The 24,713-nt window shown below is 50.5% G+C and overlaps 1 protein-coding gene across 1 annotated transcript in view; it reads right to left on the bottom strand.

Annotated features, from left to right (window-relative positions):
* LOC140429605 (A disintegrin and metalloproteinase with thrombospondin motifs 19-like) overlaps positions 1 to 24,713 on the bottom strand; it is a 789,098-nt gene that overhangs the window by 267,702 nt on the left and 496,683 nt on the right. The window contains exon 14 of the mRNA XM_072516849.1: positions 10,087 to 10,214. Within this exon, the coding sequence (XP_072372950.1) occupies positions 10,087 to 10,214 (128 nt within the window). The remainder of the gene's footprint in view (positions 1 to 10,086; positions 10,215 to 24,713) is intronic.

Here is a 24,713-nt window from a genome sequence, read left to right on the forward strand (position 1 = left end):
TGTTCAAACATGCTATATATGACAGGTTTGAGCAATGAACAAAATGCCCTTTTATGAATCACTGTTGTTCTATGTACTCCATTTATACATGTTCATTTATTTTTGGCAAACAGATATACTTATCTCAAATTGTCTACTGTACTAATCGTAATAACAGTAATACTACCTGCTCAATTTTAATCCTAATTTTCTCCATCTCCTGAACATTTTTTCAGTTCTGCCAGTATCTGTATGACAATCTGTTAACAGTTTCAAATACTGTGAAATGTTTATTGTTTTGTGGCTTTTCAAGTTGTACTCTAGCATGTATCATTTTACACAAAAAGACTTTTCTAAACCAAATCAAGGGAGAAATTTTGATTCAACATAAACATTCTAAAATTTGTTGTCTAAACCACTTAAAAATCTAAAGGTACTTTATTCTTAAGTTTAAATTCTCAAATACAATTGTCTGATTACTGAGAACTTTAAAAAACAAAGTAAAGAGTAAAAGGCACTTAAAAGCAAAGAACAACTGAAAGCTTGGTGTGAGCCTTGATGGAATGTAGGAAAAGTTATGTGCAAGTCCACCCCAGAAGACATATTAGCTGGGGTATTGTTTACAGAAAGGCAATGGCAGAGGCCTAGCATCTGCTTGTCAGTCTGCCCTATAGCGATGGGCTATAAAGTTTCAGCGTCTCTACCCACCAAAATAATCTATCATACAGGATAACATTTGTTCTACAGTCAGGGCAGGAAATGGGATAAATAAAAACCGTATTTAACAAAATATTTTAGGAAGTTACAATGGTACAGGACTGATTTCTTGTCTGCAGGCTACACTTCATTCCAAACCTGTTCCTTATCCTGCTATAAATATTATCAAATGCAGCAAAGAGATTGGAGAGTGAAAGAAAACTATTTGTAAGGCTGGAGAGATTGCTTTAAGTGCTAAAAAGCACAGAATCTTAATTTATAAGTAAGAATATGCTGATTTTTAGGAACAGAAGGAGACCAAGAAGCCAACAAGCTTATTTCTATATAACAGACCTAAGCATAGAATCATCCCTCTAATTCAGGGTTTATCAAAGTACAGATAGGGACCCAAGGGTGAGTCATGGGTGGGTGTAAGCAGAGTAGCGGAGTGATCGTTCATGGCCTTCCACAGTGGTCCCGGTCACGGGAGAAGCATCCAACAGCCAGGATTTTTATTGAGAATGACATCCGCTGCTGCCTTTTAAATGAGAAGGAAATGAGGTTGTGTGCAATTTTTCAGCCACAAGTGGCAGCAGTGAGCAGGTCATGCACCCTGCACAGACACTTGACGGCAAGCGACTGTATGTATGCGCTTTTGGCACCAAATCATAGAGGAGTGCGTCTTCCATTTTCTAGCTGCTGCAAGCGAGGCAAGAGGACTGTGAAGCTGAATAATTTTCTTACAGGAAAGAGACGGGCAGTGAAGGCTGCACGGTAGCACAGTGGTTAGCACTGTTGCTTCACAGCGCCAGTGATCCAGGTTCGATTCCCGGCTTGAGTCACTGTCTGTGCGGATTCTGCACGTTCTCCCCATGTCTGCATGGGTTTCCTCCGGGTGCTCTGGTTTCCTCCCACAAGTCCCCAAAGATGTGCTTGTTAGGTGAATTAGACATTCTGAATTCACCCTCAATGTACCTGAACAGGCGCCGGAGTGTGGCAACTAGGGGATTTTCACAGTAACTTCATTGCAGTGCTAATGTAAGTCTACTTGTGACACTAATAAAGATTATTATTATTAATATTGGAGACACAAATAAGCAGAATATACTGGCCAGAATCTCACATCTGAATCTGTTGGAGATAACTGCCCAGGGGAGTTGGTTAGGACAGAGCAGTGCTAGTGGATGGATTGGACTGGTAGCACAGTGGTTAGCATTGCTGCCGCATAGCGCCAGGGACCTGGGTTCGATTCTGGCCATTGGTCACTGTCTGTGTGGAGTTTGTACTTAAGATGATTTCTTGAGGTATGGTTTTGTTCATTGTGCCATTGTAAGTAAGGATGCAAAACCCATGTGTGTTACATGCAAGAAAGTACAGGCAAATGAAAGAAGTTTCAGATTTTGAAAGAGAAGTGGTGGGTGAAAAATTCCTTTTGAAGTTGAGATCCCAAAGTCAGTTATTAACTGATAGTTGACTCCAAGTGAAAAGACAACACTGCTGTACATGACCTGTGACAGACTATTAAAAACAGGCCAAAAGTCCATGAGGCTATCAGAATTCTGGGGTAGCATCTCCCAGAGTATCCAGTGCTGAGTAAAACAAGCATTTTGTTGCTATTGTCCTTCACAATGACCTACATGTGTGAGGTCGGATTTTCATTCTCATAAAGATGAAGATGGCACAAAGGAACTGACTGCAGTCTGCTCCTGAGATGCACATTGCCCTCTCCTCCTGTGAACCTGATTTGAGTAAGATCATGAAGGCCAAGCAGACTCCCCTTTCGCAATAAAGCTAAGCAAACGTGGCGTGGGTCGTGAAGGTTAGCAAACGTTGGGAAAAAAATTGAAAAACACTGCTCTAATAGACCCTTGCTTCTTAGATGTCCCTTGTGTGCTTTGTAAACAGTGATGTGTACGGAGAGAATTTAATCCTATCTAACTTCTTTGGTTTGTTTTTAGTTTAGAAATGGAATAGATTTCAGAATGAATTTTTAACTTGACTAATTTGCATTTCTTTCATTTTATTCTGAATCTGGACAATTCCTCGAATTAGAGCTGGAATGTAGATTTGGCAGTTTGCAAAGAAAAATAGGGGAAAAGGAGTACCACGGTGAGAACAACCTATTGCAAATGCAGCCATTCTTAAAAAGTCAAGGGTTTATTTTACTTCTTGTTCAGTCACTATTCTCTGTCTTTAGGAATTCTGTCCCTTACCAATATCACATTTTCACCTCTCTCCTCACCTACAAAAGCAACCTGAAATCAATTGTTTGACCGTGCTGCAGGTCTTTCTGTCTTCTCCTCTTAGCATTCACCTCACCACATTGTTATGTACTCTTATACATAATCATTTACATGAGCTTAATAGAAATGTAAATTGTAACTGCGTGAAGTATACTAAGCCTGGAGGACTGTACTGGCAAAATAGTTTGCCTGAGAAAAGTTATAGAATAAACTCAATTATTGGTTCTGACTTTTATGGAGTCTCTTGTTTCTTTATCTGAAAGACTTTGATCCATTTCGCTCTGCGAATCAAAGTTTCTAATGCAGACCATAAATTTTAAATTATAGCCTCAATATATCTGCTCAGCTAATATGAGCAGATAAAGATTTAGTTTATCAGTGAGCTGCTAGGCAAGTTGTAAAGTGTCAGTGGAGAACCTCCAGGAGTGGGTGAATGAGTGAACACAGCATGTCACCTCACAGAACTTACACATTTTCTGCAGCAATGCAGAACAATTCATAGCTTTCATCTATCTCCTTTCAAGCTAAAGATACTGCTTGGACCTGGTATGGCTCTTTTGTGGGGATGATGAATTAGATTCAATTTGAATTTGAATTGCTTCCTGGAGCAAGCAAGGAGACGAATTAAGGGCATGTCATGTCCACTCTTTGCATTGTCTTTGCAACTCAGATAAAAAATGTTAAAAATAGACATTGATCTGGAGTCAAAAGCAGATGTGAGGAAGGAGACTGGACAAAACCAAATGCAACATCATTTTAAATCTCCAGACAAAAATGCTGCACACTGCATTCCAGTCATGTAAAGTATTCTCCCTCGAGCTTTAAGATCGTCTTTAAATGAACTATGTTGGGAGCTGGGACCCTGCAGAATTTTGAATCTAGCAATTTGAGAGAAGGGACACAGATATATAAGGGAACTTTAATTCCTTACAGCTCCTCATCTAGAGCTTTGACCATGTGCACTGAGATCATGTATCACACATTTGAGTCCACCAATACAGTCCTGCCACATCCAGTAATGAATGGTTGCAGGCAATTAAATCACTAACGGAAGGAGGAAGCTCTGTGAACATCACGATCCCCAATGATGGAGGAATTCAGCACATGAGTGCGCAAAATAAGGCTGATGTCCTTGCATCGATCTTTAACCAGTACTATTGGCCTCCTTCTAACATTGCCACCATCACAGAAGGCAGACTTTAACCAATAAGGGGGTGGCATGGCAGCACAGTGGTTAGCACTGTCACTTCACAGCACCAGGGCCCCAGGTTCGATTCCCGGCTTGGGTCACTGTCTGTGCGAAGTCGGCATGCTCTCTCTGTGTCTGTGTGGGTTTCCTCCGGGTGCTCCGGTTTCCTCCCACAAGTCCCGAAAGACGTGCTGTTAGGTAATTTGGACATTGTGAATTCTCTCTCTGTGTACCCGAACAGGAGCCAGAATGTGGCAACTAGGGGCTTTTCACAGCAACTTCATTGCAGTGTTAATGTAAGCCTACTTGTGACAATAAAGATAATTAACAAATTAACATTTAATTAACTGCACATATTATCAATAAAATGCAGAACCTTTTCAATATATCAAAGACTATGGGCCCTGTCAACAACCTGGCTGTAATGCTGAAGACTTGTGCTCCAGGATTAGTTATGCCTTTAGCCAAACCATTACAGTACCGCTACAACTCTGGCTTCTACCCAACAAACTTCAAAGTTACTCAGGTATGACTCATCTACAAAAAGCAATACAAATTTGGATGCAGTAAAATAACCGCCACATCAGTTTACTCTGCCTTGGCAGTGATGACAGATGTCATTAATAGTACTGTCAAGTGGCACATACTCGCCAATAACCCACTCACTGATGCTCAGTTTGGGTCCTGCCAGGACAGCTTGGCTCCAAACTTCACCAAAGACTTGGTACAAACAGAGCAAGAGCTGAATTAGAACATTACCATCATGCCAACATTTCCCTAAAGCTTTACTTTAACTTTTGAATTCAAATCAATGTAAACTAAAAATGAATTAATTGGCAAATCACGATTGGTATAAATGATAAATTGCACCCAAAATCACATATGTAACAAAGACTATCTCACAGCATTAATAGGCAGTCCACCCTGCCTGTATGGTCTCAGTTTCAGCCACACAGTTCTTCCATGCAAAATTCCAGCACCTTTCCTTTAAGAACTGCACCGATTCTCTACAGGAAATGGCTTCCACCCAAACAGGGTTCCATCTATGCAATCTTCCCTATGTGGCACACTTCTGGAACCTTTTCAACTCTCAGCTGCCATCAGTCATGGTCGTGTTAGCGTGTGTTACACCAGAACCCTCCCTCCAGCTCTCCCTTTTCTTTTTTAAATATGCCACATAGGCTCTGTATTTCTAACTTATTTATTGTTGGTGCTACTTCCAGATCAAGAGTCGCCAGCTCACCTGGACTAGTATTTATTATCCAAAATTACAACTATCCTCTTTACAAGTGATCCAAACTTTAAAAATCCCTCTCAAACATTTTTTTAAAAAACAATTACAGATTCCAAAATTTTAAGTAATTACAAATTTGCCTTACTGTTACTGTTTTAAGGTCAAACATCATCGTAGATGTTCAGTTCCATTCACAATTCCTCAGATAATGAAGTAGCCAGTGCCTGCATGCAGCAAGACCTGGATAATATTCAGGCTCGACTGATAAGTGGCAAGTAGCATTTGGGCAACACAAATATCAGTTAATGACCACCTCCAACAACAGAGAGAGACTAACCACCTCTACTTGCCATTCAGCAGCATTAGAGTCACTTAAACATCCCAGCAGCAAAGTCCTGAGGATTATCATCATCCAAACTTAACTGAACAAGTTATACAAATATTACACCAACAAGAGCAGGTCTAAGTTTAGATATTCTGTGGTGAATAACTTATCTCCTTACTCCCAAATGCCTATTTGCCATCTCAAAGGCACAAGTAAGGACTGTGATGGAATACTCTCCACTTGCCTGAAGGAGTGCAGCTCCAACAACACTCAACAACATACAAGGTACATCAGCCAGCTTGATTGGCGGCACCATCCATCATTTTAAATATTCATCCCCATCAAGACTGGCATATCATGGCAGCAGTGTGAATCATTTATAATCTTTATTGTCACAAGTAGGCCTACATTAACACTGCAATGAAGTTACTGTGAAAAGCCCCTAGTCACCACATTCCGGCGCCTGTTTGGGTCCACAGAGGGAGAATTCAGAATGTCCAAATTACCTAACAGCCTGTCTTTTAGGACTTGTGGGAGGAAATCGGAGCACCTGGAGGAAACCCATACAGACACAGGGAGAATGTGCAGACTCCGCAGACAGTGACCCAAGCCGGGAATCGAAACTGGGACCCTGGCGCTGTGAAGCATCAGTGCTAACCACTGTGCTACCGTGCCGCCCTATGACTACAAGATGCACGACAGTAACCCGCTGAGGCTCCTTCACCAGCAAGCAATTCCCAAACCCACAACCTCTACTGCTGAGAAGACTAGGACAGCAGACACAGCATCACTTGCAAGTTCCCCTCTGATTAATGTCACACACCATCATAGCTTGCAAATATGCATTGATCTTTCAACGTTGCTATTCAGTTTCTAGAACTCCCTCCCAAGCAGCATTGTTGGAGTAATTTCAGTACACGGACTGCAGTGATTCAATAGGTTGGTTCATTACACCTTCTTAAAGGCAATTAGGGATAAGCAATAAATGTTGGCCTTGCCAGTGAAGCCCATATCCCATGAATGAATAAAAGAAAAAACCATCAACTTTTCTGTCCACTAAAATGAACGTGTAAAAAGGCACGAGGGGGTGCATTAGATTTCCTGATAAGTATCCTTAATGTGTGAAGAGAGTATTGAAGACAAAAACTTATCTTACAAATCTTTTTGATGTAGCACAGTAGGTAAAAGAGTTAACCTGCTGATATTCTAGCATGGGAGCCAGATGATACAAACTCATTAGTTTGAAAGCAGCTTTTGCAGATTTATCTAGGGTCTGTTCTAGGTAATAGCTTAGCAATCATCCCTGGTGAGTTAGTGGGGTAATAATTTTGCAATATTAGTGTGAGTTAAATAGCTCAGTCACCTCAAGGTGAACATAAGGATCTCATAAAAGATGGAACTGATAGTTGGTATAAATGTTATACGTACAATTCATACACTTGCTTTGACACATGTTTAAGCTACTGTGTAATTTATGGGAAAGTATATTTGCAACAATTATTGCAATATTTTGCTTTTACATGTAAACTTTCCAATAAGGTCAGCTACTTAAACAAAATTCTGTTTAGGACGAGTGGATGTATACCTTCTCACAAGTGTAGTTTGCTGAGGAGATTAGGTCATCTTGAAAAAGCATTTGCCTTGGATGGGCCAATTTTCGAGACATCCAACATGTGGCTGTTAGAGCAATCTGCTGTAAAATTCCTAATAAATTTGTTTGGAAAATGTTTTGAAACATAATTATTACTGAAATTGCAGTAAATACTATGGTTGTCATTTTGTTGAACGTGGCTGAATTGGCCTTACTCTTAAAGCTGTTCGTTTCTATCACACAAGAAGATACACATGTGAACTTGTTTTTAAAAAGCTGTTTATTTTAAACTCTTGAAAATCCAAAATACCAAAGAGTTTTAACCAGATTGAAATCCAACTGTTATCTGTGATTTATTATCCTTGTTAAAAAGAACCTTGTTTGTTCAATCAGTAAGTGTGCTGTAGCCAATTTGCTCTCAACTTTGTATCTTCTGGTTTGATTTTAGTTACTGGAGGTTTAGGTGAAAGAAAAGCTAATCGACTTGATTTATACGCGAGTTAAAATCCCAGATTGGTAAATATGTTTGGGTGTTTCCCAGCTAAAGTTGAACTGGCTTGACACATATAATGAGTGATTTCCCAGCGAGTGTTTTACTCACTGGAAACATACCTGTACATCAAAAAGTCATGTGTGTGTGTGTGCTACACGTGATTTCTGGCTGTTTAACCCAGTGATCTGAAAACCATGTGCAGTATGGCTCTCTATTTCAGATTTGCAATCTGATTGAGTTCCCTGCTGGAAGCATTAAGTTGGAAAAGTATCCTTATAAATCCTGACCTTGTACCAGATTGAGATTTTCTTTTTGATGCAATACTTTCATAAATTGGTATTGTTTATCTTACATACTTTTACAAGACTTTTCATAATTAAGTTAAGTTTTCGTACATTTTTGTGATGCATGCAGATGGTACTTTGGTATGTTCATAGTACTAAGCTTGCTAATATTGTTGTGCGTACTTCGTTAGCACTAGACAATGAGGGAGATGGGCAATTTGTGTGTTGGGACACAGCCTTTGTTGATCTGCAGAAGTAGTGTAGGAGTGATGATGTAATCGTGAGGTTACAATCAGGGAGCATGCTCTCTCTTCTTGTGTTAGCCAATAGCCCGGCTGAGTAGGTTCAAGAGGTGGAGTGATTTTCTCCTGCCCCTATGTTTGTAACCTTATCCTGGGTGAATGCTGGGCTCATGGTGCAAAGAAGGAGAATGTATTGATACTGGGAAAACAGCCTGATATTTCTCCAACTTAAGTGGGAGGTTAATATTTCATCCTTTCCAACACGGCTGTAGTCTACTTGTTGACACCAGTGCGATCTGTGCTTGCCTTCACATCAGAAACCTGAGCATCCAATGGGAAGGCCCAGCAGTAATGAGACTCGGACCGGATTTTCACAACCGATGTGGGTACTGAATTTGGTAAATTTCCTGACTTGGCAGGAAAGTTTAACGTGCTCGGTTATGCCAATCTTCACTCCCGGAAGGCAGGGAGGGGTACAGTTGGGCCAACCAACCCACAAGTATATCGTAGGCGACAAGTGGGCGAGTGCTGAGGAAGGCTGGTTATAAGTCCCAACTTGGTTGTCTGTGACTTCATCCCTATTGTATTAAAAGTGGCCAGGGCCCAGAGCCCTCACCCTTTATACCCCCTCACCCACACCCACTTCCCAAGCCCATCTCCTTGACTTATAAACAACAGCTTTCATGTTGATTCCATAGCACCATCTCCCCTCCATGGCCCCCATTCCCAATACTCACTACGCACAGAACAAAGGTGCCACGTTATAACAATGGCAAGTTTTGAACTGACTCTTCAGGAATGTTCTTTGAAGAAACTGCAGTTCCTACAATCCAATAAAAGTGTCAACTGGCAGGGCAATTCGAGTCAGTAACAGAAATTTATCACTGTTTCACACCTCTTAATCTTGCCCAAATAATCATTCAGATATTCATGAAAGAGACTGCAGAAAAAAACTATTATAACCAGATACAGATATCAATCAAGCAAAGTAAACACTCCACTCAGTTGCGAAAACACCTGCTGAGCATGCTACCTGTGTTCGCTAACCACACCCTTATCCTACATTAGCGAAAATAGCCAGTGCCAAGATTGGGGGCAGGAGTCCCAGAATCAGGTCTAGCCAGTGCAAGAAAATCCAGGCCTTGATCTTCTAGACTTTGAAGTTGTTTATGATTCCTGTTACTTCTAGTTCAGAATGGATAACTATAGGATTTTGATTAAAATAGACATGAGCAACGAGAAAACCATCCACCAGAATTTCAAAATGCCCAAGCCAAATTCTTTATTTCAATGACATTCTTTACAAAGTGGGTTCTTAAATAGTCTCGTAAAACTCCACTGTATTTGAAAGCATCAAAGCCTAAGATAAAGGGGAATAATAAAAAGGTAGTTCTCTGATTGTTTCGGAACTTTTTAAAGAGAGTGGTCAGCAAAGGCACAATGGATGCTCCATGAATAAAACGTTACTTTTTCTTTTGATTTCATTTTTACATTTCAAATTTCGCCAATTTAAAATATGGAAGGACCAAATGCATTCAGCTCATGTTTTACTGGGTACTCTCCCACCATAAAGTTAACCTTTATTGAGATTGGGCTTTTATGCTATCTTGTGACTCAGAAGAATGTGTATTTGTTTGCCGCAGGATTAAACAACTGCCGCTTTTATTTCTCTTCATTGGTAACATATTAAAAATAATAGCTCTCTCATTTCATATGAGTGTGTTCAATGATTACATGGAGGTTTTGAAGAAGAGTAATGATTGACTATTTGTATCATTTAATGTAAATTTGTTGAAAGAGTTTTACATACCTGGCATGTGCCATTAGCACAGATGTCTGCTTCATGTGGACCACATGGCGTTCCATCAAGCACTTTTCCCGAGATCAGCATAGGTTGATCTTTCCCCAGAGGAGAACAAAATAGTGCACAGGGCTTTTCTGAACAGGAAATCAAACAATATGAAACACATCAAACATTAATTTGTATCTTATAATTCTACATATAAGATTTGATTGTTTCTTGATCATTCAACTTGTTATGCTGGTTTCAACTGAATTCCCAATATGCCCTATATCCTTCACCTATAAATGCACCTTAATTTTAAAAAAGATAAAAAGTGAACACAATTGAAAAGCAAATAAATAAAGTATATTTAAAAAAAAACATTAAATTGGATGCTAATTTTCCCCCAATATAGATATCAGGACATTTTTAATATAATAAAGTCACAGTGGTATTCCCCCCAAAAATGAAAAACAATTTCAAACAGAGACATCCAATTTAAACAATATTTATTTCAAATAAATGGGTTATCACTTTTTTTAAAATAGTGGCAAAATAATTCCCACAAATATGACAGGTGGAGAAGGTAGTCAAGAAGGCATACAGCATGCTTGCCTTCATTGGCCGGGGCATTGAGTATAAGAATTGGCAAGTCATGCAGCAGCTGTATAGAACCTTAGTTAGTGTTCAATTCTGGTCGCTGCACGACCAGAAGGATGTGGAGGCTTTAGAGAGGGTACAGAAGAGATTGACTAGGATGTTGCCTGGTATGGAGGGCATTAGCTATGAGGAGACGTTGAATAAACTCAGTTTGTTCTCACTGGAACGACGGAGGTTGAGGGGCGACCTGATAGAGGTCTACAAAATTATGAGGGGCATAGACAGGGTGGATAGTCAGAGACGTTTTCCCAAGGTAGAGGGGTCAATTACTGGGGGACACAGGCTTAAGGTACGAGGGGCAACGTTTAGAGGAGATGTACGAGGCATGTTTTTTACACAGAAGGTAGTGGGTGACTGCAACTCGCTGCCGGAGGAGGTGGTGGAAGCAGGGACGATAGTGATGTTTAAGGGGCATCTTGACAAATACATGAATAGGTTAGGAATAGAGGGATACGGACCCCGGAAGTGTAGAAGATTTTAGTTTAGATGGGCAGCATGGTCGGCACAGGCTTGGAGGGCTGAAGGGCCTGTTCCTGTGCTGTACTTTTCTTTGTTCTTTGTAATATGTTAATGAGTATCATATCAATATTGTACAGCAATTTTTTCAGCGAAAGCACTAACGTGAATCATCTGGTGTTCACACAACCCCGTCTAAATATGCCAAAACAAAACATGTGGGCAGCACGGTAGCACAAGTGATTAGCACTGTGGCTTCACAGCGCCAGGGTCCCAGGTTCGATTCCCTGCTGGGTCACTGTCTGTGTGGAGTCTGCACGTTCTCCCCGTGTCTGCGTGGGTTTCCTCCGGGTGCTCCGGTTTCCTCCCACAGTCCAAAGACGTGCAGGTTAGGTGGATTGGCCATGATAAATTGCCCTTAGTGACCAAAAAAAAGTTTAGGAGGGGTTATTGGATTGGGGGGATAGGGTGGAAGTGTGGGCTTAAGTGGGTCGGTGCAGACTCGATGGGCCGAATGGCCTCCTTCTGCTCTGTATGTTCTATGTTCTAATCCAGAGACGAAATTGGAGGCAAATTTTCAAAGCGGGTTTCGGAATCCGGGGCGAAATTCTCCGTTATCGGCGGAAACTCCGCCGATCGGCGCAAAAAACGGCGCAAATCCCACTTGCGTCACGTCATAAAAATGGGCCGATAGTCTGCGGCCCGAAATGGGCTAGCAGCGACGTAACGGGATCCGCGCTTGCGCAGTGGTTCACGCCGTGCAGCGTCATACGCGCTGCACGGCGTGACGGCTCATAAGGCCGCGCAGCTCCCCCCCACCCGACCGGAACAGCCGACCGCAACACCCGACTTGATGGCTGGCCGTCGCTCAGCCCCGAGGTTCGAGTCACGCGATGTGGAGGCGCTCCTGGATGCGGTGGAGCAGAGGAGGGACGCCCTGTATCCCGGGCACGGCCGCAGAGTTGCCCCACGCCACAGCCGGCGTCTGTGGAGGGAGGTGGCAGAGGCCGTCACCGCTGTGGCCCTGACACCACGGACAGGCACCCAGTGCCACAAGAAGGTGAACGACCTCGTCAGAGCAGGCAGGGTGAGCGTCCCCCATATCCCCATATCCCCTCTCCCCCAAATCCCCCCCTCCCCCATATCCCCCCCTCCCCCATATCCCCCCCTCCCCCATATCCCCCATATCCCCCCTCCCCCATATCCCCCCCTCCCACATATCCCCCCTCCCCCATATCCCCCATATCCCCCCTCCCCCATATCCCCCCCTCCCCCATATCCCCCATATCCCCCCTCCCCCATATCCCCCATCCCCCATATCCCCCATATACCCCCTCCCCATATCCCCCATATCCCCTCTCCCCCATAAACCCCCTCCCCATCTCCCCCAAATCCCCCCCTCCCCCATATCCCCCCCTCCCCCATATCCCCCATATCCCCCCTCCCCCATATCCCCCCTCCCCCATATCCCCCCTCCCCCATATCCCCCCTCCCCCATATCCCCCCTCCCCCATATTCCCCCCTCCCCCATATCCCCCATATTCCCCCCTCCCCCATATCCCCCATATTCCCCCCTCCCCCATATCCCCCATATCCCCCCTCCCCCATATCCCCCCCTCCCCCATATCCCCCATATCCCCCCTCCCCCATATCCCCCCCTCCCCCATATCCCCCATATCCCCCCTCCCCCATATCCCCCCTCCCCATATCCCCCCTCCCACATATCCCCCCTCCCCCATATCCCCCATATCCCCCATATCCCCCCTCCCCCATATCCCCCCTCCCCCATATCCCCCCTCCCCCATATCCCCCCCTCCCCCATATCCCCCATATACCCCCTCCCCATATCCCCCATATCCCCTCTCCCCCAAATCCCCCCCTCCCCCATATCCCCCCTCCCCCATATCCCCCCTCCCCCATATCCCCCCCTCCCCCATATCCCCCCCCTCCCCCATATCCCCCATATCCCCCCTCCCCCATATCCCCCCCTCCCCATATCCCCCTCCCCCATATCCCCCCTCCCCCATATCCCCCATATCCCCCCTCCCCCATATCCCCCCCCCATATCCCCCATATCCCCCCTCCCCCATATCCCCCATATCCCCCCTCCCCATATCCCCCCTCCCCCATATCCCCCATATCCCCCCTCCCCCATATTCCCCATATCCCCCCTCCCCCATATCCCCCCTCCCACATATCCCCCATATTCCCCCCTCCCCCATATCCCCCATATCCCCCCTCCCCATATCCCCCATATCCCCCCTCCCCCATATCCCCCATATCCCCCCTCCCCCATATCCCCCCTCCCCCATATCCCCCATATCCCCAAGTGAATCCAGCCCTAACCTTAACCTCTGCAATGCACGCGCAACCGATGGCGTGCATTCATATACCTGCCTAACACTGTTGCCTTTTACCCCTGCCACCACCCCCCCCCCCCAGGAGAAGCGCGCACACAACAATAGGGAGCATGTGAGGACTGGAGGAGGGCCCGCTGATGAGAGGCCACTGACCGTACACGAGGAAAGGGCCCTGGAACTGGCTGGCGGACCTGACGACCGGGAGGTTGCTGATGCAGAGGTCGGGGCCCCACGAGCAAGTGAGCAACCAACAGCCCGTCCCCATATCCCCCCTCCCCTATATCCCCCTCTCCCGTATCACCTGATCACTGCCTGATGTCTAACCATGCATGCTTCATTGTGTATCGCAGGACCAAACGTCCAGGCACCCATCCCCGCAGATGCAGACCGCCCGCAGGATGCCCCTCCGAGACCACGGGAGACGGAGAGACCCGCACCCTCCAGCATGCGACGCCCGCAGGATGCCCCTCCGAGACCACGGGAGACGGAGAGACCCGCACCCTCCAGCATGCGACGCCCGCAGGATGCCCCTCCGAGACCACGGGAGACGGAGAGACCCGCACCCTCCAGCATGCGACACCCGCAGGATGCCCCTCGGAGACCACGGGAGACGGAGAGACCCGAACCCTCCAGCATGCGACGCCCGCAGGATGCCCCTCGGAGACCACGGGAGACGGAGAGACCCGAACCCTCCAGCATGCGACGCCCGCAGGATGCCCCTCGGAGACCACGGGAGACGGAGAGACCTGGAGCAACAGGGAGACGACACCCCCGTCACGTGCGGGAGCGACCACCCAGCGATGAGGGGGGCAGCCACAGGCCCCCGTCACATCCGAGCCAGGACACCACTACCCAGGACACCACTATCCAGGACACCCCTACCCGGGACACCACTACCCAGGACACCCCTACCCGGGACAGCACTACCCGGGACAGCACTACCCAGGACACCCCTACCCGGGAAGACGAAATACCGGACAGTGACTCAGAGTGGATGGGTGGAGACGAACCCCCACCCCAAAGTGCCATGGACTCAGAGTGGGACGAAGAGCACGACACAACGCCACTGCTGTCACCAACACCCTCCACCATCGCAGAAACACTCACCACGGTTGGGCACTTTAGTGATGAGGCGTCTGGTACACTCACTGGTGCGCACAACACAGCCGTCCCGGTACAGCAGGTGGAGGTAGGAGCAGCAGAGGGACCGGGCGGTCGGAGGGCAGCCCAGGCCAAGCGAACATCTGCCGCCCAGATGGATCCCGGGTTCCTGCAGTTACCACACCCACACATAGATCCGATGCAACCACCGACACGGAGACGAGCGAATAGGGTGACGGGTGGCTTGCGGCGGCTGCGGTCGCAGGTGGAGGAGTCCACCCGCGTCCAGGAGCTGGGAGTGGTCCCGGTCATGCGTGCCACCCAGGCTGACACCGCACGGGTGGCGTCCGCGGTGGAGGCAATGGGTGCGACGGTGTCAGACATGGGGAACGGTTTGCGAGGCCTGGGGCCTTCCGTGCAGGCGGCGTCTGTGGCCCAGGAAATGGCTGCCCTCTCACAGGAGGCCATGAGCCAGTGCCAGCGCCAGATGGCAGAGGCGCTCAACGCCATAGCCCAGTCTCAGCAGGCCATGGCCCAGTCTCAGCAGGCCATAGCCCAGTCTCTGCAGGCCATGGCCCAGTCTCTGCAGGCCATGGCCCAGTCTCAGCAGGCCATCGCTGAGGGCATCGGCGCCAGTGGCCATGTGCGAGCTGGCGTCGCACTGTCGCAGACAGGGTTCGACAACCCCCTGGGCTCCATGGCTGCAAACCTGCAGACCCCTGTCGATACCAGCACGGGCCTCCAGGACTGGCAGCGCCAGATGTCGGGGGCGCGTCGGATGGCCAGTCCATTCGCATCCCCCACCCATGTAGAGGCCTGGGGGCCATCGGGCACCCCGAGGGAGGAGGAGGTGGTGTGGTCCGTCCCGGCTCCCTCTGTAGGGGAGGTCCTGGTACACCGCGACACCTCGGACTCCCCCCCTTCCGTCCCAGGTGCATCGGGTGGGCAACGGGCAGGACAGGCTGGCAGCTCGCCATCCCAGTCGCCCGGGCCGCAGCCTGGCCCATCTAGGCCAGGACGCCCCAGGAAACGGCCGCCAAAGGGATCCAGTGTCAGAGGGCAGGAATCACAGGAGTCCACCTCCAGTTCTGCTGTACCGTCTGGGGAACCACGTAGACGTAGTCAAAGGGCCCGTAAGGCCAAACAATTAGACACTGAGTAAGTTGGCACGGGTGCAGGGCACAGATGAGTTTTAGGCGCTAGGGCACGTGCATGAACTCCTTTGGTTATTAAAGTCAATGTTACACCTACCGAAGCTGCCTTTGTGCTCTGTCCAAAGTGTGCGGGGGTGTCATGTACGTTGAGCGCAAGTGTGTGTGTGAGGGGTGGTCTTACCTCAGCCCCAGGTGAGTCTGCCCCCTTCCCCCTGGGCCGCCATCAACATCCCCCGGGCAGAGGACGGGACCGTGCGCTGCAGTATCACAGCCGCATGCAGGGATGGTCCGGGTGGATGGTGGTACTGTGGCCATGGGTCAGACATAGTCCAACGATGTAGAGCCAGGAGCTCATCGGAGGCGGGCTGTCATCATTCTCCATGGCCTGCGATAGACACGCGTCCACCCGCAACTGGGTGAGCCCGGCCCGTTGTGCCGCCGGTGGATCGGCAATTGGGAGTGGGGGGGTGGTGTGCATGCGGGTGGGGTGTGTGGGGTTGGGGAGGGGGGTGATGGTGCTGGGTGGATGGATGGGTGGGGGGTGTGGGTGGTCGGCTGTTGTCATGGTGTGCGGTCTGTGGCCATACTACCCGATTCCCACGCCCATCTAGTCAGTGAAGCGGGCGTCTATCAGTCTGTCCCGTGCCCGCTGGGCCAGCCGGTAACGGTGGACAGCCACCCGTCTGTGTCTACCCCGTCTGCCCTGACCATTGCCCCCATCCCCCTCATCTGGGGAGGACTGGGCCTCTTCCTGCTGCTCCTCCACTCCGCCCTCCTCTGCCTGCGGCACATCGCCCCTCTGCTGGGCTATGTTGTGCAGGACGCAGCACACCACAATGATGCGGCCGACCCTATCTGACCAATACTGGAGGGCGCCCCCAGAGAGGTCCAGGCACCTGAAACGCATCTTCAGCACGCCAAAGCACCTCTCGATCACTCCCCTTGTCGCTACATGGGCATCATTGTAGCGGTTCTCCGCCTCATTGCGTGGCCTCCGTATAGGCGTCATCAGCCACGATCGCAATGGGTAGCCCCTGTCGCCCAGCAACCAGCCCCTCAGCCGGGGATGGCGTCCCTCGTACATGGGTGACCGCGACAACACGAATGAGTCGTGTACACTGCCTGGGTAACGGGCGCAGACGTGCAGGATCATCATGCGGTGGTCGCAGACCACCTGTACGTTCATCGAATAGGTCCCCTTCCTATTAGTGAACACGGCCCTGTTATCTGCAGGTGGCCGCACGGCGACGTGCATCCCATCGATCGCGCCCTGGACCATGGGGAACCCGGCAATGGCAGAGAAGCCCACGGCCCGGGCATCTTGGCTGGCCCGGTCCACGGTGAAGCGGATGTAGCGGTGCGCCATGGCATAAAGGGCATCTGTCACTGCCCGGATGCACCGATGCACCGATGTCTGCGATATGCCGGACAGGTCCCCACTCGGTGCCTGGAATGACCCCGTTGCATAAAAGTTCAGGGCCACCGTAACCTTGACGGACACGGGGAGAGGGTGTCCCCCGCCAGTGCCACGCGGTGACAGGTGTGCCAGCAGGTGGCAGATGTGTGCCACGGTTTCCCGGCTCATCCGGAGTCTCCACCTGCATTCCCGGTCCGTGAGGTCCTGGTATGACTGCCGGGGCCGGTACACACGGGGCGCCCTCGGGTGCCTCCGTTGCCGTGGGGCCGCGACGTCCTCCTCCCCCTCCTCGTCCTGTCGGTCAGGTGTCCCTCCAGCCTGGGCGGCTGCCGCCTGCCCCTCTGCGGCAGCCTGCGCCGCCTCTCTGGCACGCTCCTCCTCCTCCTCCTCCTCCTCCTCCTCCTCATCCAGGGCAACATAGACATGAGCGGCTGCCACCACGGCGGCCAACATCGCTGGATGATCTGAAAACATGACGACCTGGTGGGGGGGAAGGGAACGACGACATGTCATCATTGCCCATATCCCCTCCTCCCCCCAGCCAGGTGGCATGGACCGCATGGGTCCAACTGTTGAAGGCTGGCACCTGGCCAGGTGGACCAACTCATTTGCCCTCCCATCACCCACTCCGGCACGGACCCCCCCCCGCCCCAACCTCCACCCCAGCACGGACCCCCTCCCCAACCTCCACCCCGGCACGGACCCCCCCCCCCAACCTCCACCCCGGCACGGACCCCCTCCCCAACCTCCACCCCGGCACGGACCCCCCCCCAACCTCCACCCCGGCACGGACCCCCTCCCCAACCCCCAACCTCCACCCCGGCACGGACCCCCTCCCCAACCCCCAACCTCCACCCCAGCACGGACCCCCCCCCAACCTCCACCCCGGCACGGAACCCCTCCCCAACCCCCAACCTCCACCCCAGCACGGAACCCCTCCCCAACCCCCAACCTCCACCCCAGCACGGACCCCCCCCCCCCAACCTCCACCCCGGCACGGACCCCCTCCACAACCCCCAACCTCCACCCCGGCACGGACCCCCTCCCCAACCCCCAACCTCCACCCCAGCACGGACCCCCCCCCAACCTCCACCCCGGCACGGAACCCCTCCCCAACCCCCAACCTCCACCCCAGCACGGACCCCCCCCCCCAACCTCCACCCCGGCACGGACCCCCTCCACAACCCCCAACCTCCACCCCGGCACGGACCCCCTCCCCAACCTCCACCCCGGCACGGACCCCCTCCCCAACCTCCACCCCGGCACGGACCCCCTCCCCAACCCCCAACCTCCACCCCGGCACGGACCCCCTCCCCAACCCCCAACCTCCACCCCGGCACGGACCCCCTCCCCAACCCCCAACCTCCACCCCGGCACGGACCCCCTCCACAACCCCCAACCTCCACCCCGGCACGGACCCCCTCCCCAACCTCCACCCCGGCACGGACCCCCTCCCCAACCTCCACCCCGGCACGGACCCCCCCCCAACCTCCACCCCGGCACGGACCCCCTCCCCAACCCCCAACCTCCACCCCGGCACGGACCCCCTCCCCAACCTCCACCCCGGCACGGACCCCCTCCCCAACCTCCACCCCGGCACGGACCCCCCCCCAACCTCCACCCCGGCACGGACCCCCTCCCCAACCCCCAACCTCCACCCCGGCACGGACCCCCTCCCCAACCCCCAACCTCCACCCCAGCACGGACCCCCCCCCAACCTCCACCCCGGCACGGAACCCCTCCCCAACCCCCAACCTCCACCCCAGCACGGACCCCCCCCCCCAACCTCCACCCAGGCACGGACCCCCTCCACAACCCCCAACCTCCACCCCGGCACGGACCCCCCCCCCAACCTCCACCCCGGCACGGACCCCCTCCCCAACCCCCAACCTCCACCCCGGCACGGAACCCCTCCCCAACCCCCAACCTCCACCCCAGCACGGACCCCCCCCCCCCAACCTCCACCCCGGCACGGACCCCCTCCACAACCCCCAACCTCCACCCCGGCACGGACCCCCCCCCAACCTCCACCGCGGCACGGACCCCCTCCCCAACCCCCAACCTCCACCCCGGCACGGACCCCCTCCCGGCACTCCCCCGGAGCCCAGCCTACTCTAACCACCCCCCCCCCCTCCCCCCCCCGCCGCACACACACAAGCCGAGACACACCTCTCCTCAGGCAATCAGTCTGCGGCCACGCCATTTCCTGCCCAGAGCCAACCCCCCAGGCCGTCACTCACCTCCTCGCTGGTCGGCGTGAGCCTGGAGCACCGGGTCACGCCGATGAAAAGGAGGTTTGATTGACGTCGACGTGAACGGTCATCACGTCGACGGGACTTCGGCCCATCCGGAAGGGAGAATATCGGCAGGCCGAAAATCGGCTGCCTTGCGCAGACCCGTGACATTCTCCGCGGCAGCGGCGCCATTAACGCCCCGCCGACTTTTCTCCCTTCGGAGACTTCGGCGGGGTCGGGGGCGGGATTCACGGCGGCCAACGGCCATTCTCCGACCCGGCGGGGGGTCGGAGAATGACGCCCCCGATACCTGGATGAATTCTGGGGCGTCATTCTCCGCCGGCGGGAGTCTCCGTTCTGCCGGCGCCCGGGGGTTTCCCGACGGCGTGGGGCTGCCCCACAATGGGAAACCCCATTGACCGGCCGGTGTTACGGAGACTCCCGCCGGCCGGTCGGCGCAGAAATGTGGCGGGGCGGGTAGGAGAATTTCGCCCCTGGCTCCTGATCCCATGCTCATGCTGCATAGGTTTCACAATAATAATAATAATAGTAATCTTTATTAGTGCCACAATAGGCTTCCATTAACACTGCAATGAAGTTACTGTGAAAAGCCCCTAGTTGCCACATTCCGGCTCCTGTTCAGGTACACTGAGGGAGAATTCAAAATGTCCAACAGCACGTCTCTCGGGATATGTGGGAGGAAACTGGAGCACCCAGAGGAAACCCATGGGAGAAGGTGCAGACTCCGCACAGACAGTGACCCAAGCGAGAATCGAACCTGGGACCCTGATGTTTTGAAGCAACAGTGCTAACCACCGTGCTACAATGCCACCCCAATGCTATTTTCAGATCAATTTGAAAATTCTCATTGTGAGCTGACAGACCCTATAATGAGCTTCTTAATAAGCTTAAGGGGCACTAATTTGTAGTGATCGCATTTGCTGCTCCCCCCCATTAAAATTTTAACCATCCAAGAGGCATCCTGAGACTGTGCGTGGGATTCTGCAGTCTCCCAGCCACGTATTTCTCAGCGGCCGGAGGAGACAGGCTGTTCACTGGTGGCAGGATTCTCTCTTCCCGTTGCTCTCAATGGGAATTCCCATTGTAGTCATTCCACGCTGCCATGAAACCTGCGGGACGGGGTGTCCTGCTGGCAGTACCAGAGAATCTCACTGCCAGTGAACAGCAGGAGAATTACGGCTTATGACTGGAATCTTGTGCTCTCACGGGTGGAGAGCTTGTTGGCAGGAAGGGCATTAACTTAGGCCAGGTGGTGGCATACCGCAACTCTGCTGCCTTCCTGCCTCTGTCAGAATTAGGTTCTGAGTAGTAAGTGTCAACTTTTCTGGCTCTAGTATCAACTGAGGCCCTTAAATGGTCAATTAATGACCACTTAACTACTGCTGCTGGCATTAACCCAGCTGCAGGCTTGACAGTGGCCATGCGACAAGCATGGAAGCTAAAATTGTGATTGAGGGATTCGGCTGAGGGAAGGGGCATCCCCGCTAAGAACCACAACCCTGTCCTTGTTACTGACCCCCCCGCATTTGGAGTATTGCGTACAGTTCTGGTCACCGCATTATAGGAAGGACGTGGAGGCTTTGGAACGGGTGCAGAGGAGATTTACCAGGATGTTGCCTGGTATGGAGGGAAAATCTTATGAGGAAAGGCTGATGGACTTGAGGTTGTTTTCGTTAGAGAGAAGAAGGTTAAGAGGAGACTTAATAGAGGCATACAAAATGATCAGAGGGTTAGATAGGGTGGATAGTGAGAGCCTTCTCCCGCGGATGGAAATGGCTAGCACGAGGGGACATAGCCTTAAACTGAGGGGTAATAGATATAGGACAGAGGTCAGGGGTAGGTTCTTTACGCAAAGAGTAGTGAGGCCGTGGAATGCCCTACCTGCTACAGTAGTGAACTCGCCAACATTGAGGGCATTTAAAAGTTTATTGGATAAACATATGGATGATAATGGTATAGTGTAGGTTAGATGGCTTTTGTTTCGGTGCAACATCGTGGGCCGAAGGGCCTGTACTGCGCTGTATTGTTCTATGTTCTATGTTCTATCCCTCTCCTCATGACCCTGCAAACCTCCCACTTCTCCACATTACTTACTTGTGACCTGGGTCACTCTGTGACTCAGTGTCTTCCCAGTGGTGCTGTTGAGCACAAGAGTTGCAACCTCTGATTACCCAGGAGTTGGGGAGCTGATGGCCTAATGGTATTGTCACTACACTAGTGAACCAGAGAGTAATGCTCTGGGGACCCAGTTTCAAATCTCGCCACTGCAGATGGTGAAATTTGAATTAAATAAAAATCTGGAATTAAAAGTTTCATGATGACCATGAAACCATTGTCATCCTCGTCTCAGGGGGAGGGGTCAAAAACATAAGACTCAATCTGACTGTGAATTAGGTTATTTTAAAATAAGATTGAAGGGACTGACCAGGGCCTAATTACAAAGTTTTTCAGACCTGTTCCATGTACACATTACCAAGAAATGTATCGAAAGGTTGACATAACTCTCAAACATCCAACATTTCCGTTAGATAGTATAGACTTCATTAATGTTGGAAATGTTCTTCCTTCACTTCCAAAAGGTGCTGGTATGAGCATATTAACAGCTAATTTAAATCATGCCCTTTTCCAACACTCATACAAGGATATAAAAAGCTGGAAAAACTCAGCAGGTCTGTCACCGTCTGCTGAGAAAGAAATAGTGGGCAGACTTCTCTCATTTTGGGACAAACTCCCATTTTGAAAAGGTGCCCAACATCAATGACCATTATAGAAAAAGAGCGTGGACCTCTTGAACCTCTTGAGCATTCTGAGGCCGGAAGATGGACTTCCTGAAAAAGAAAGATCTCCAGGAATATACTGAGGCTGGAAGGAGGACCCCTCGCCAGGACAAGGTCTAGAGTATGTGCACCCCCGATCCACTGCTGTGGTGTTCCAGGGTCCAGGGTTGCAAGCAGCCTCCATCACAAACTCTGGAGACAGCCCTCGGCATTCTTCAGGTGAGTCCTGACATATGCACACCAAGTTGTTCCAAATGCGTTTCACACCGGCGTGTTTTGCCGCTGGCAGTATAGACAATCCAGCGTGAAGTGTTGTCCCGTTATCTCCATTCCATTAGTGGAATGTAAATGAGGATCATGGGCAGCATGGTGATGCAGTGGGTTAGCACTGCTGCCTCACAGCGCTGAGGTCCCAGGTTCGATCCCAGCTCTGGATCACTGTCCGTGTGGAGTTTGCACATTCTCCCCGTGTTTGTGTGGGTTTTGCCTCCACAACCCAAAGATGTGCAGGGTAGGTGGATTGGCCACGCTAAATTGCCCCTTAAGTGGAAAAAATGAATTGGGTACTCTAAAGATTTTTTAAAAAAGTAAATGAGGATCATGCCGATCTCCAGCGGATCTCCTGATCTGCCATGGCAGGCACCAGTCGAAGGTCCAGCTGTAAATTCACACCGGCAGAAAACTGATTTCTTGGCCTCTTGCCATATTCCCCCCCCCCCCCGAGCCCACCATCAGAGCCCCCAGCTGGGAGAATTTCACCGAGAGTTAATGTTTTGAGGCCAATATTACTCTTCTTCAGATCTGGCCAGTTGGACTCACAACATTGGGCGGAATTTAACAGGCCAGATCAGGCGCAAAACTGGTTGTGGCCGCAAAATCTCACAAGAGAGCCGTAACGGAATTTGTGCCGGCAAGAGCTCAGTTTGAGGTCTTCCCGCCACCTGCTGGTGACGTGATCAGGTTATGGGCATGAACGTGATTTCCAGAAGTATAAATACATTAACATCTACTTACCGGTGTTGATACCATAACGTCTAGCCCACGCCTTATCCTCCCACCCACTGGCATAATGTCATGCTGGGGCAAATGACTGCAGGTTTCAAAAAGCGAAAAATGTTGTGATGACCACGCTGGGGGCACGGAGGTGGCGAGTATAGATTCATAGATTCATAGAATTTACAGTGCAGAAGGAGACCATTTGGCCCATCGAGTCTGCACCGGCTCTTGGAAAGAGCACCCTACCCAAGCCCACACCTACACCCTATCCCCATAACCCAGTAACCCCACCTAACACTAAGCGCAATTTGGATACTATGGGCAATTTAGCATGGCCAATCCACCTAACCTGCACATCTTTGGACTGTGGGAGGAAACCGGAGCACCCGGAGGAAACCCACGCACACACGGGGAGGATGTGCAGGCTCCGCACAGACAGTGACCCAAGCCGGGAATTGAATCTGGGACCCTGGAGCTGTGAAGCATTTGTGCTAACCACTGTGCTACCCGTATAGCCCTCAGGTGGTGAGGGACATGGCTGGGCAGTGCCATGCCGGCACCCTGGCAGTGTCAACCTGCCAGGTCCAAGTTGGCAATGTCTGGTTGGCAGTGCCAGGGACAGGTCTTCTGGGGAGCCCCAATGAGGAAGTCCCCCTTATGTATGTGTGTGTGTGTGTGGGGGGGGGGGGGGGGGGGGGGTGGTTGTGGATACATTTGGCTGAGGGGTATGGAGACTGGGAAGGGGTTGGGGTCACATTAGAGCGAGACCAGTTTTCTTGCTCTAATATGCAGATTTGCCAAAAAGTGGATCTCGGAGGCGTTGCGAGCTGGGTAGATCCCGGGAGCAGGAACTCCCGGCTTTTATTGGCCATGCTGCACTGCGGCGAGCTGGCTTTCAGATGCAGCGCGGCCAGTGGATCGCGCCCTTAGTCTCCCAAATAGAGAGTATTGTCCACTGAGTGCAAAAAGTGGGAAACTTACATTTCTCTAGTATTGGCATATATTGCCATGATTAGCAAAATAGTAGAAAGAAGAGATGTACTTTGCTTACAATATATTGTCCATTTAGGAATTCAACACTTACAAAAACAAAAATAAGAATGCACAATGAAAGTAATACAAAGTCAATTCACTTTTAGAGCTTGCTTACAAGAAGAAAGAATGCAGAATTATTTTTCAGGTCTCCAATTACTTACACTGCTGCAACCAAGATAATCAGGGGAAAGAGTAGTTCTGTCAAGCACAAAGTATGCTGCTGTATTTTTCTTGGATTTTCTTAAAACAAACTAAATCTTCTGTTGCACTAAAGGGTATTGACACTGAAATGAAACATTCTTACATTTGGACCCATGCTAATTTCAGCGATTTGAAATCAGATAACTACCTTTTCTCTTCTGCAATCATAATACCAGCAGTCTTAAAACTTTAGAAATGTGGTAAAATCTACCTTTTGTACCAGTTTATATTTCTTCATGTAT

This window comes from Scyliorhinus torazame, chromosome 9 (assembly GCF_047496885.1).
Source record: "Scyliorhinus torazame isolate Kashiwa2021f chromosome 9, sScyTor2.1, whole genome shotgun sequence".
Classification (NCBI taxonomy): Eukaryota; Metazoa; Chordata; class Chondrichthyes; order Carcharhiniformes; family Scyliorhinidae; genus Scyliorhinus; species Scyliorhinus torazame.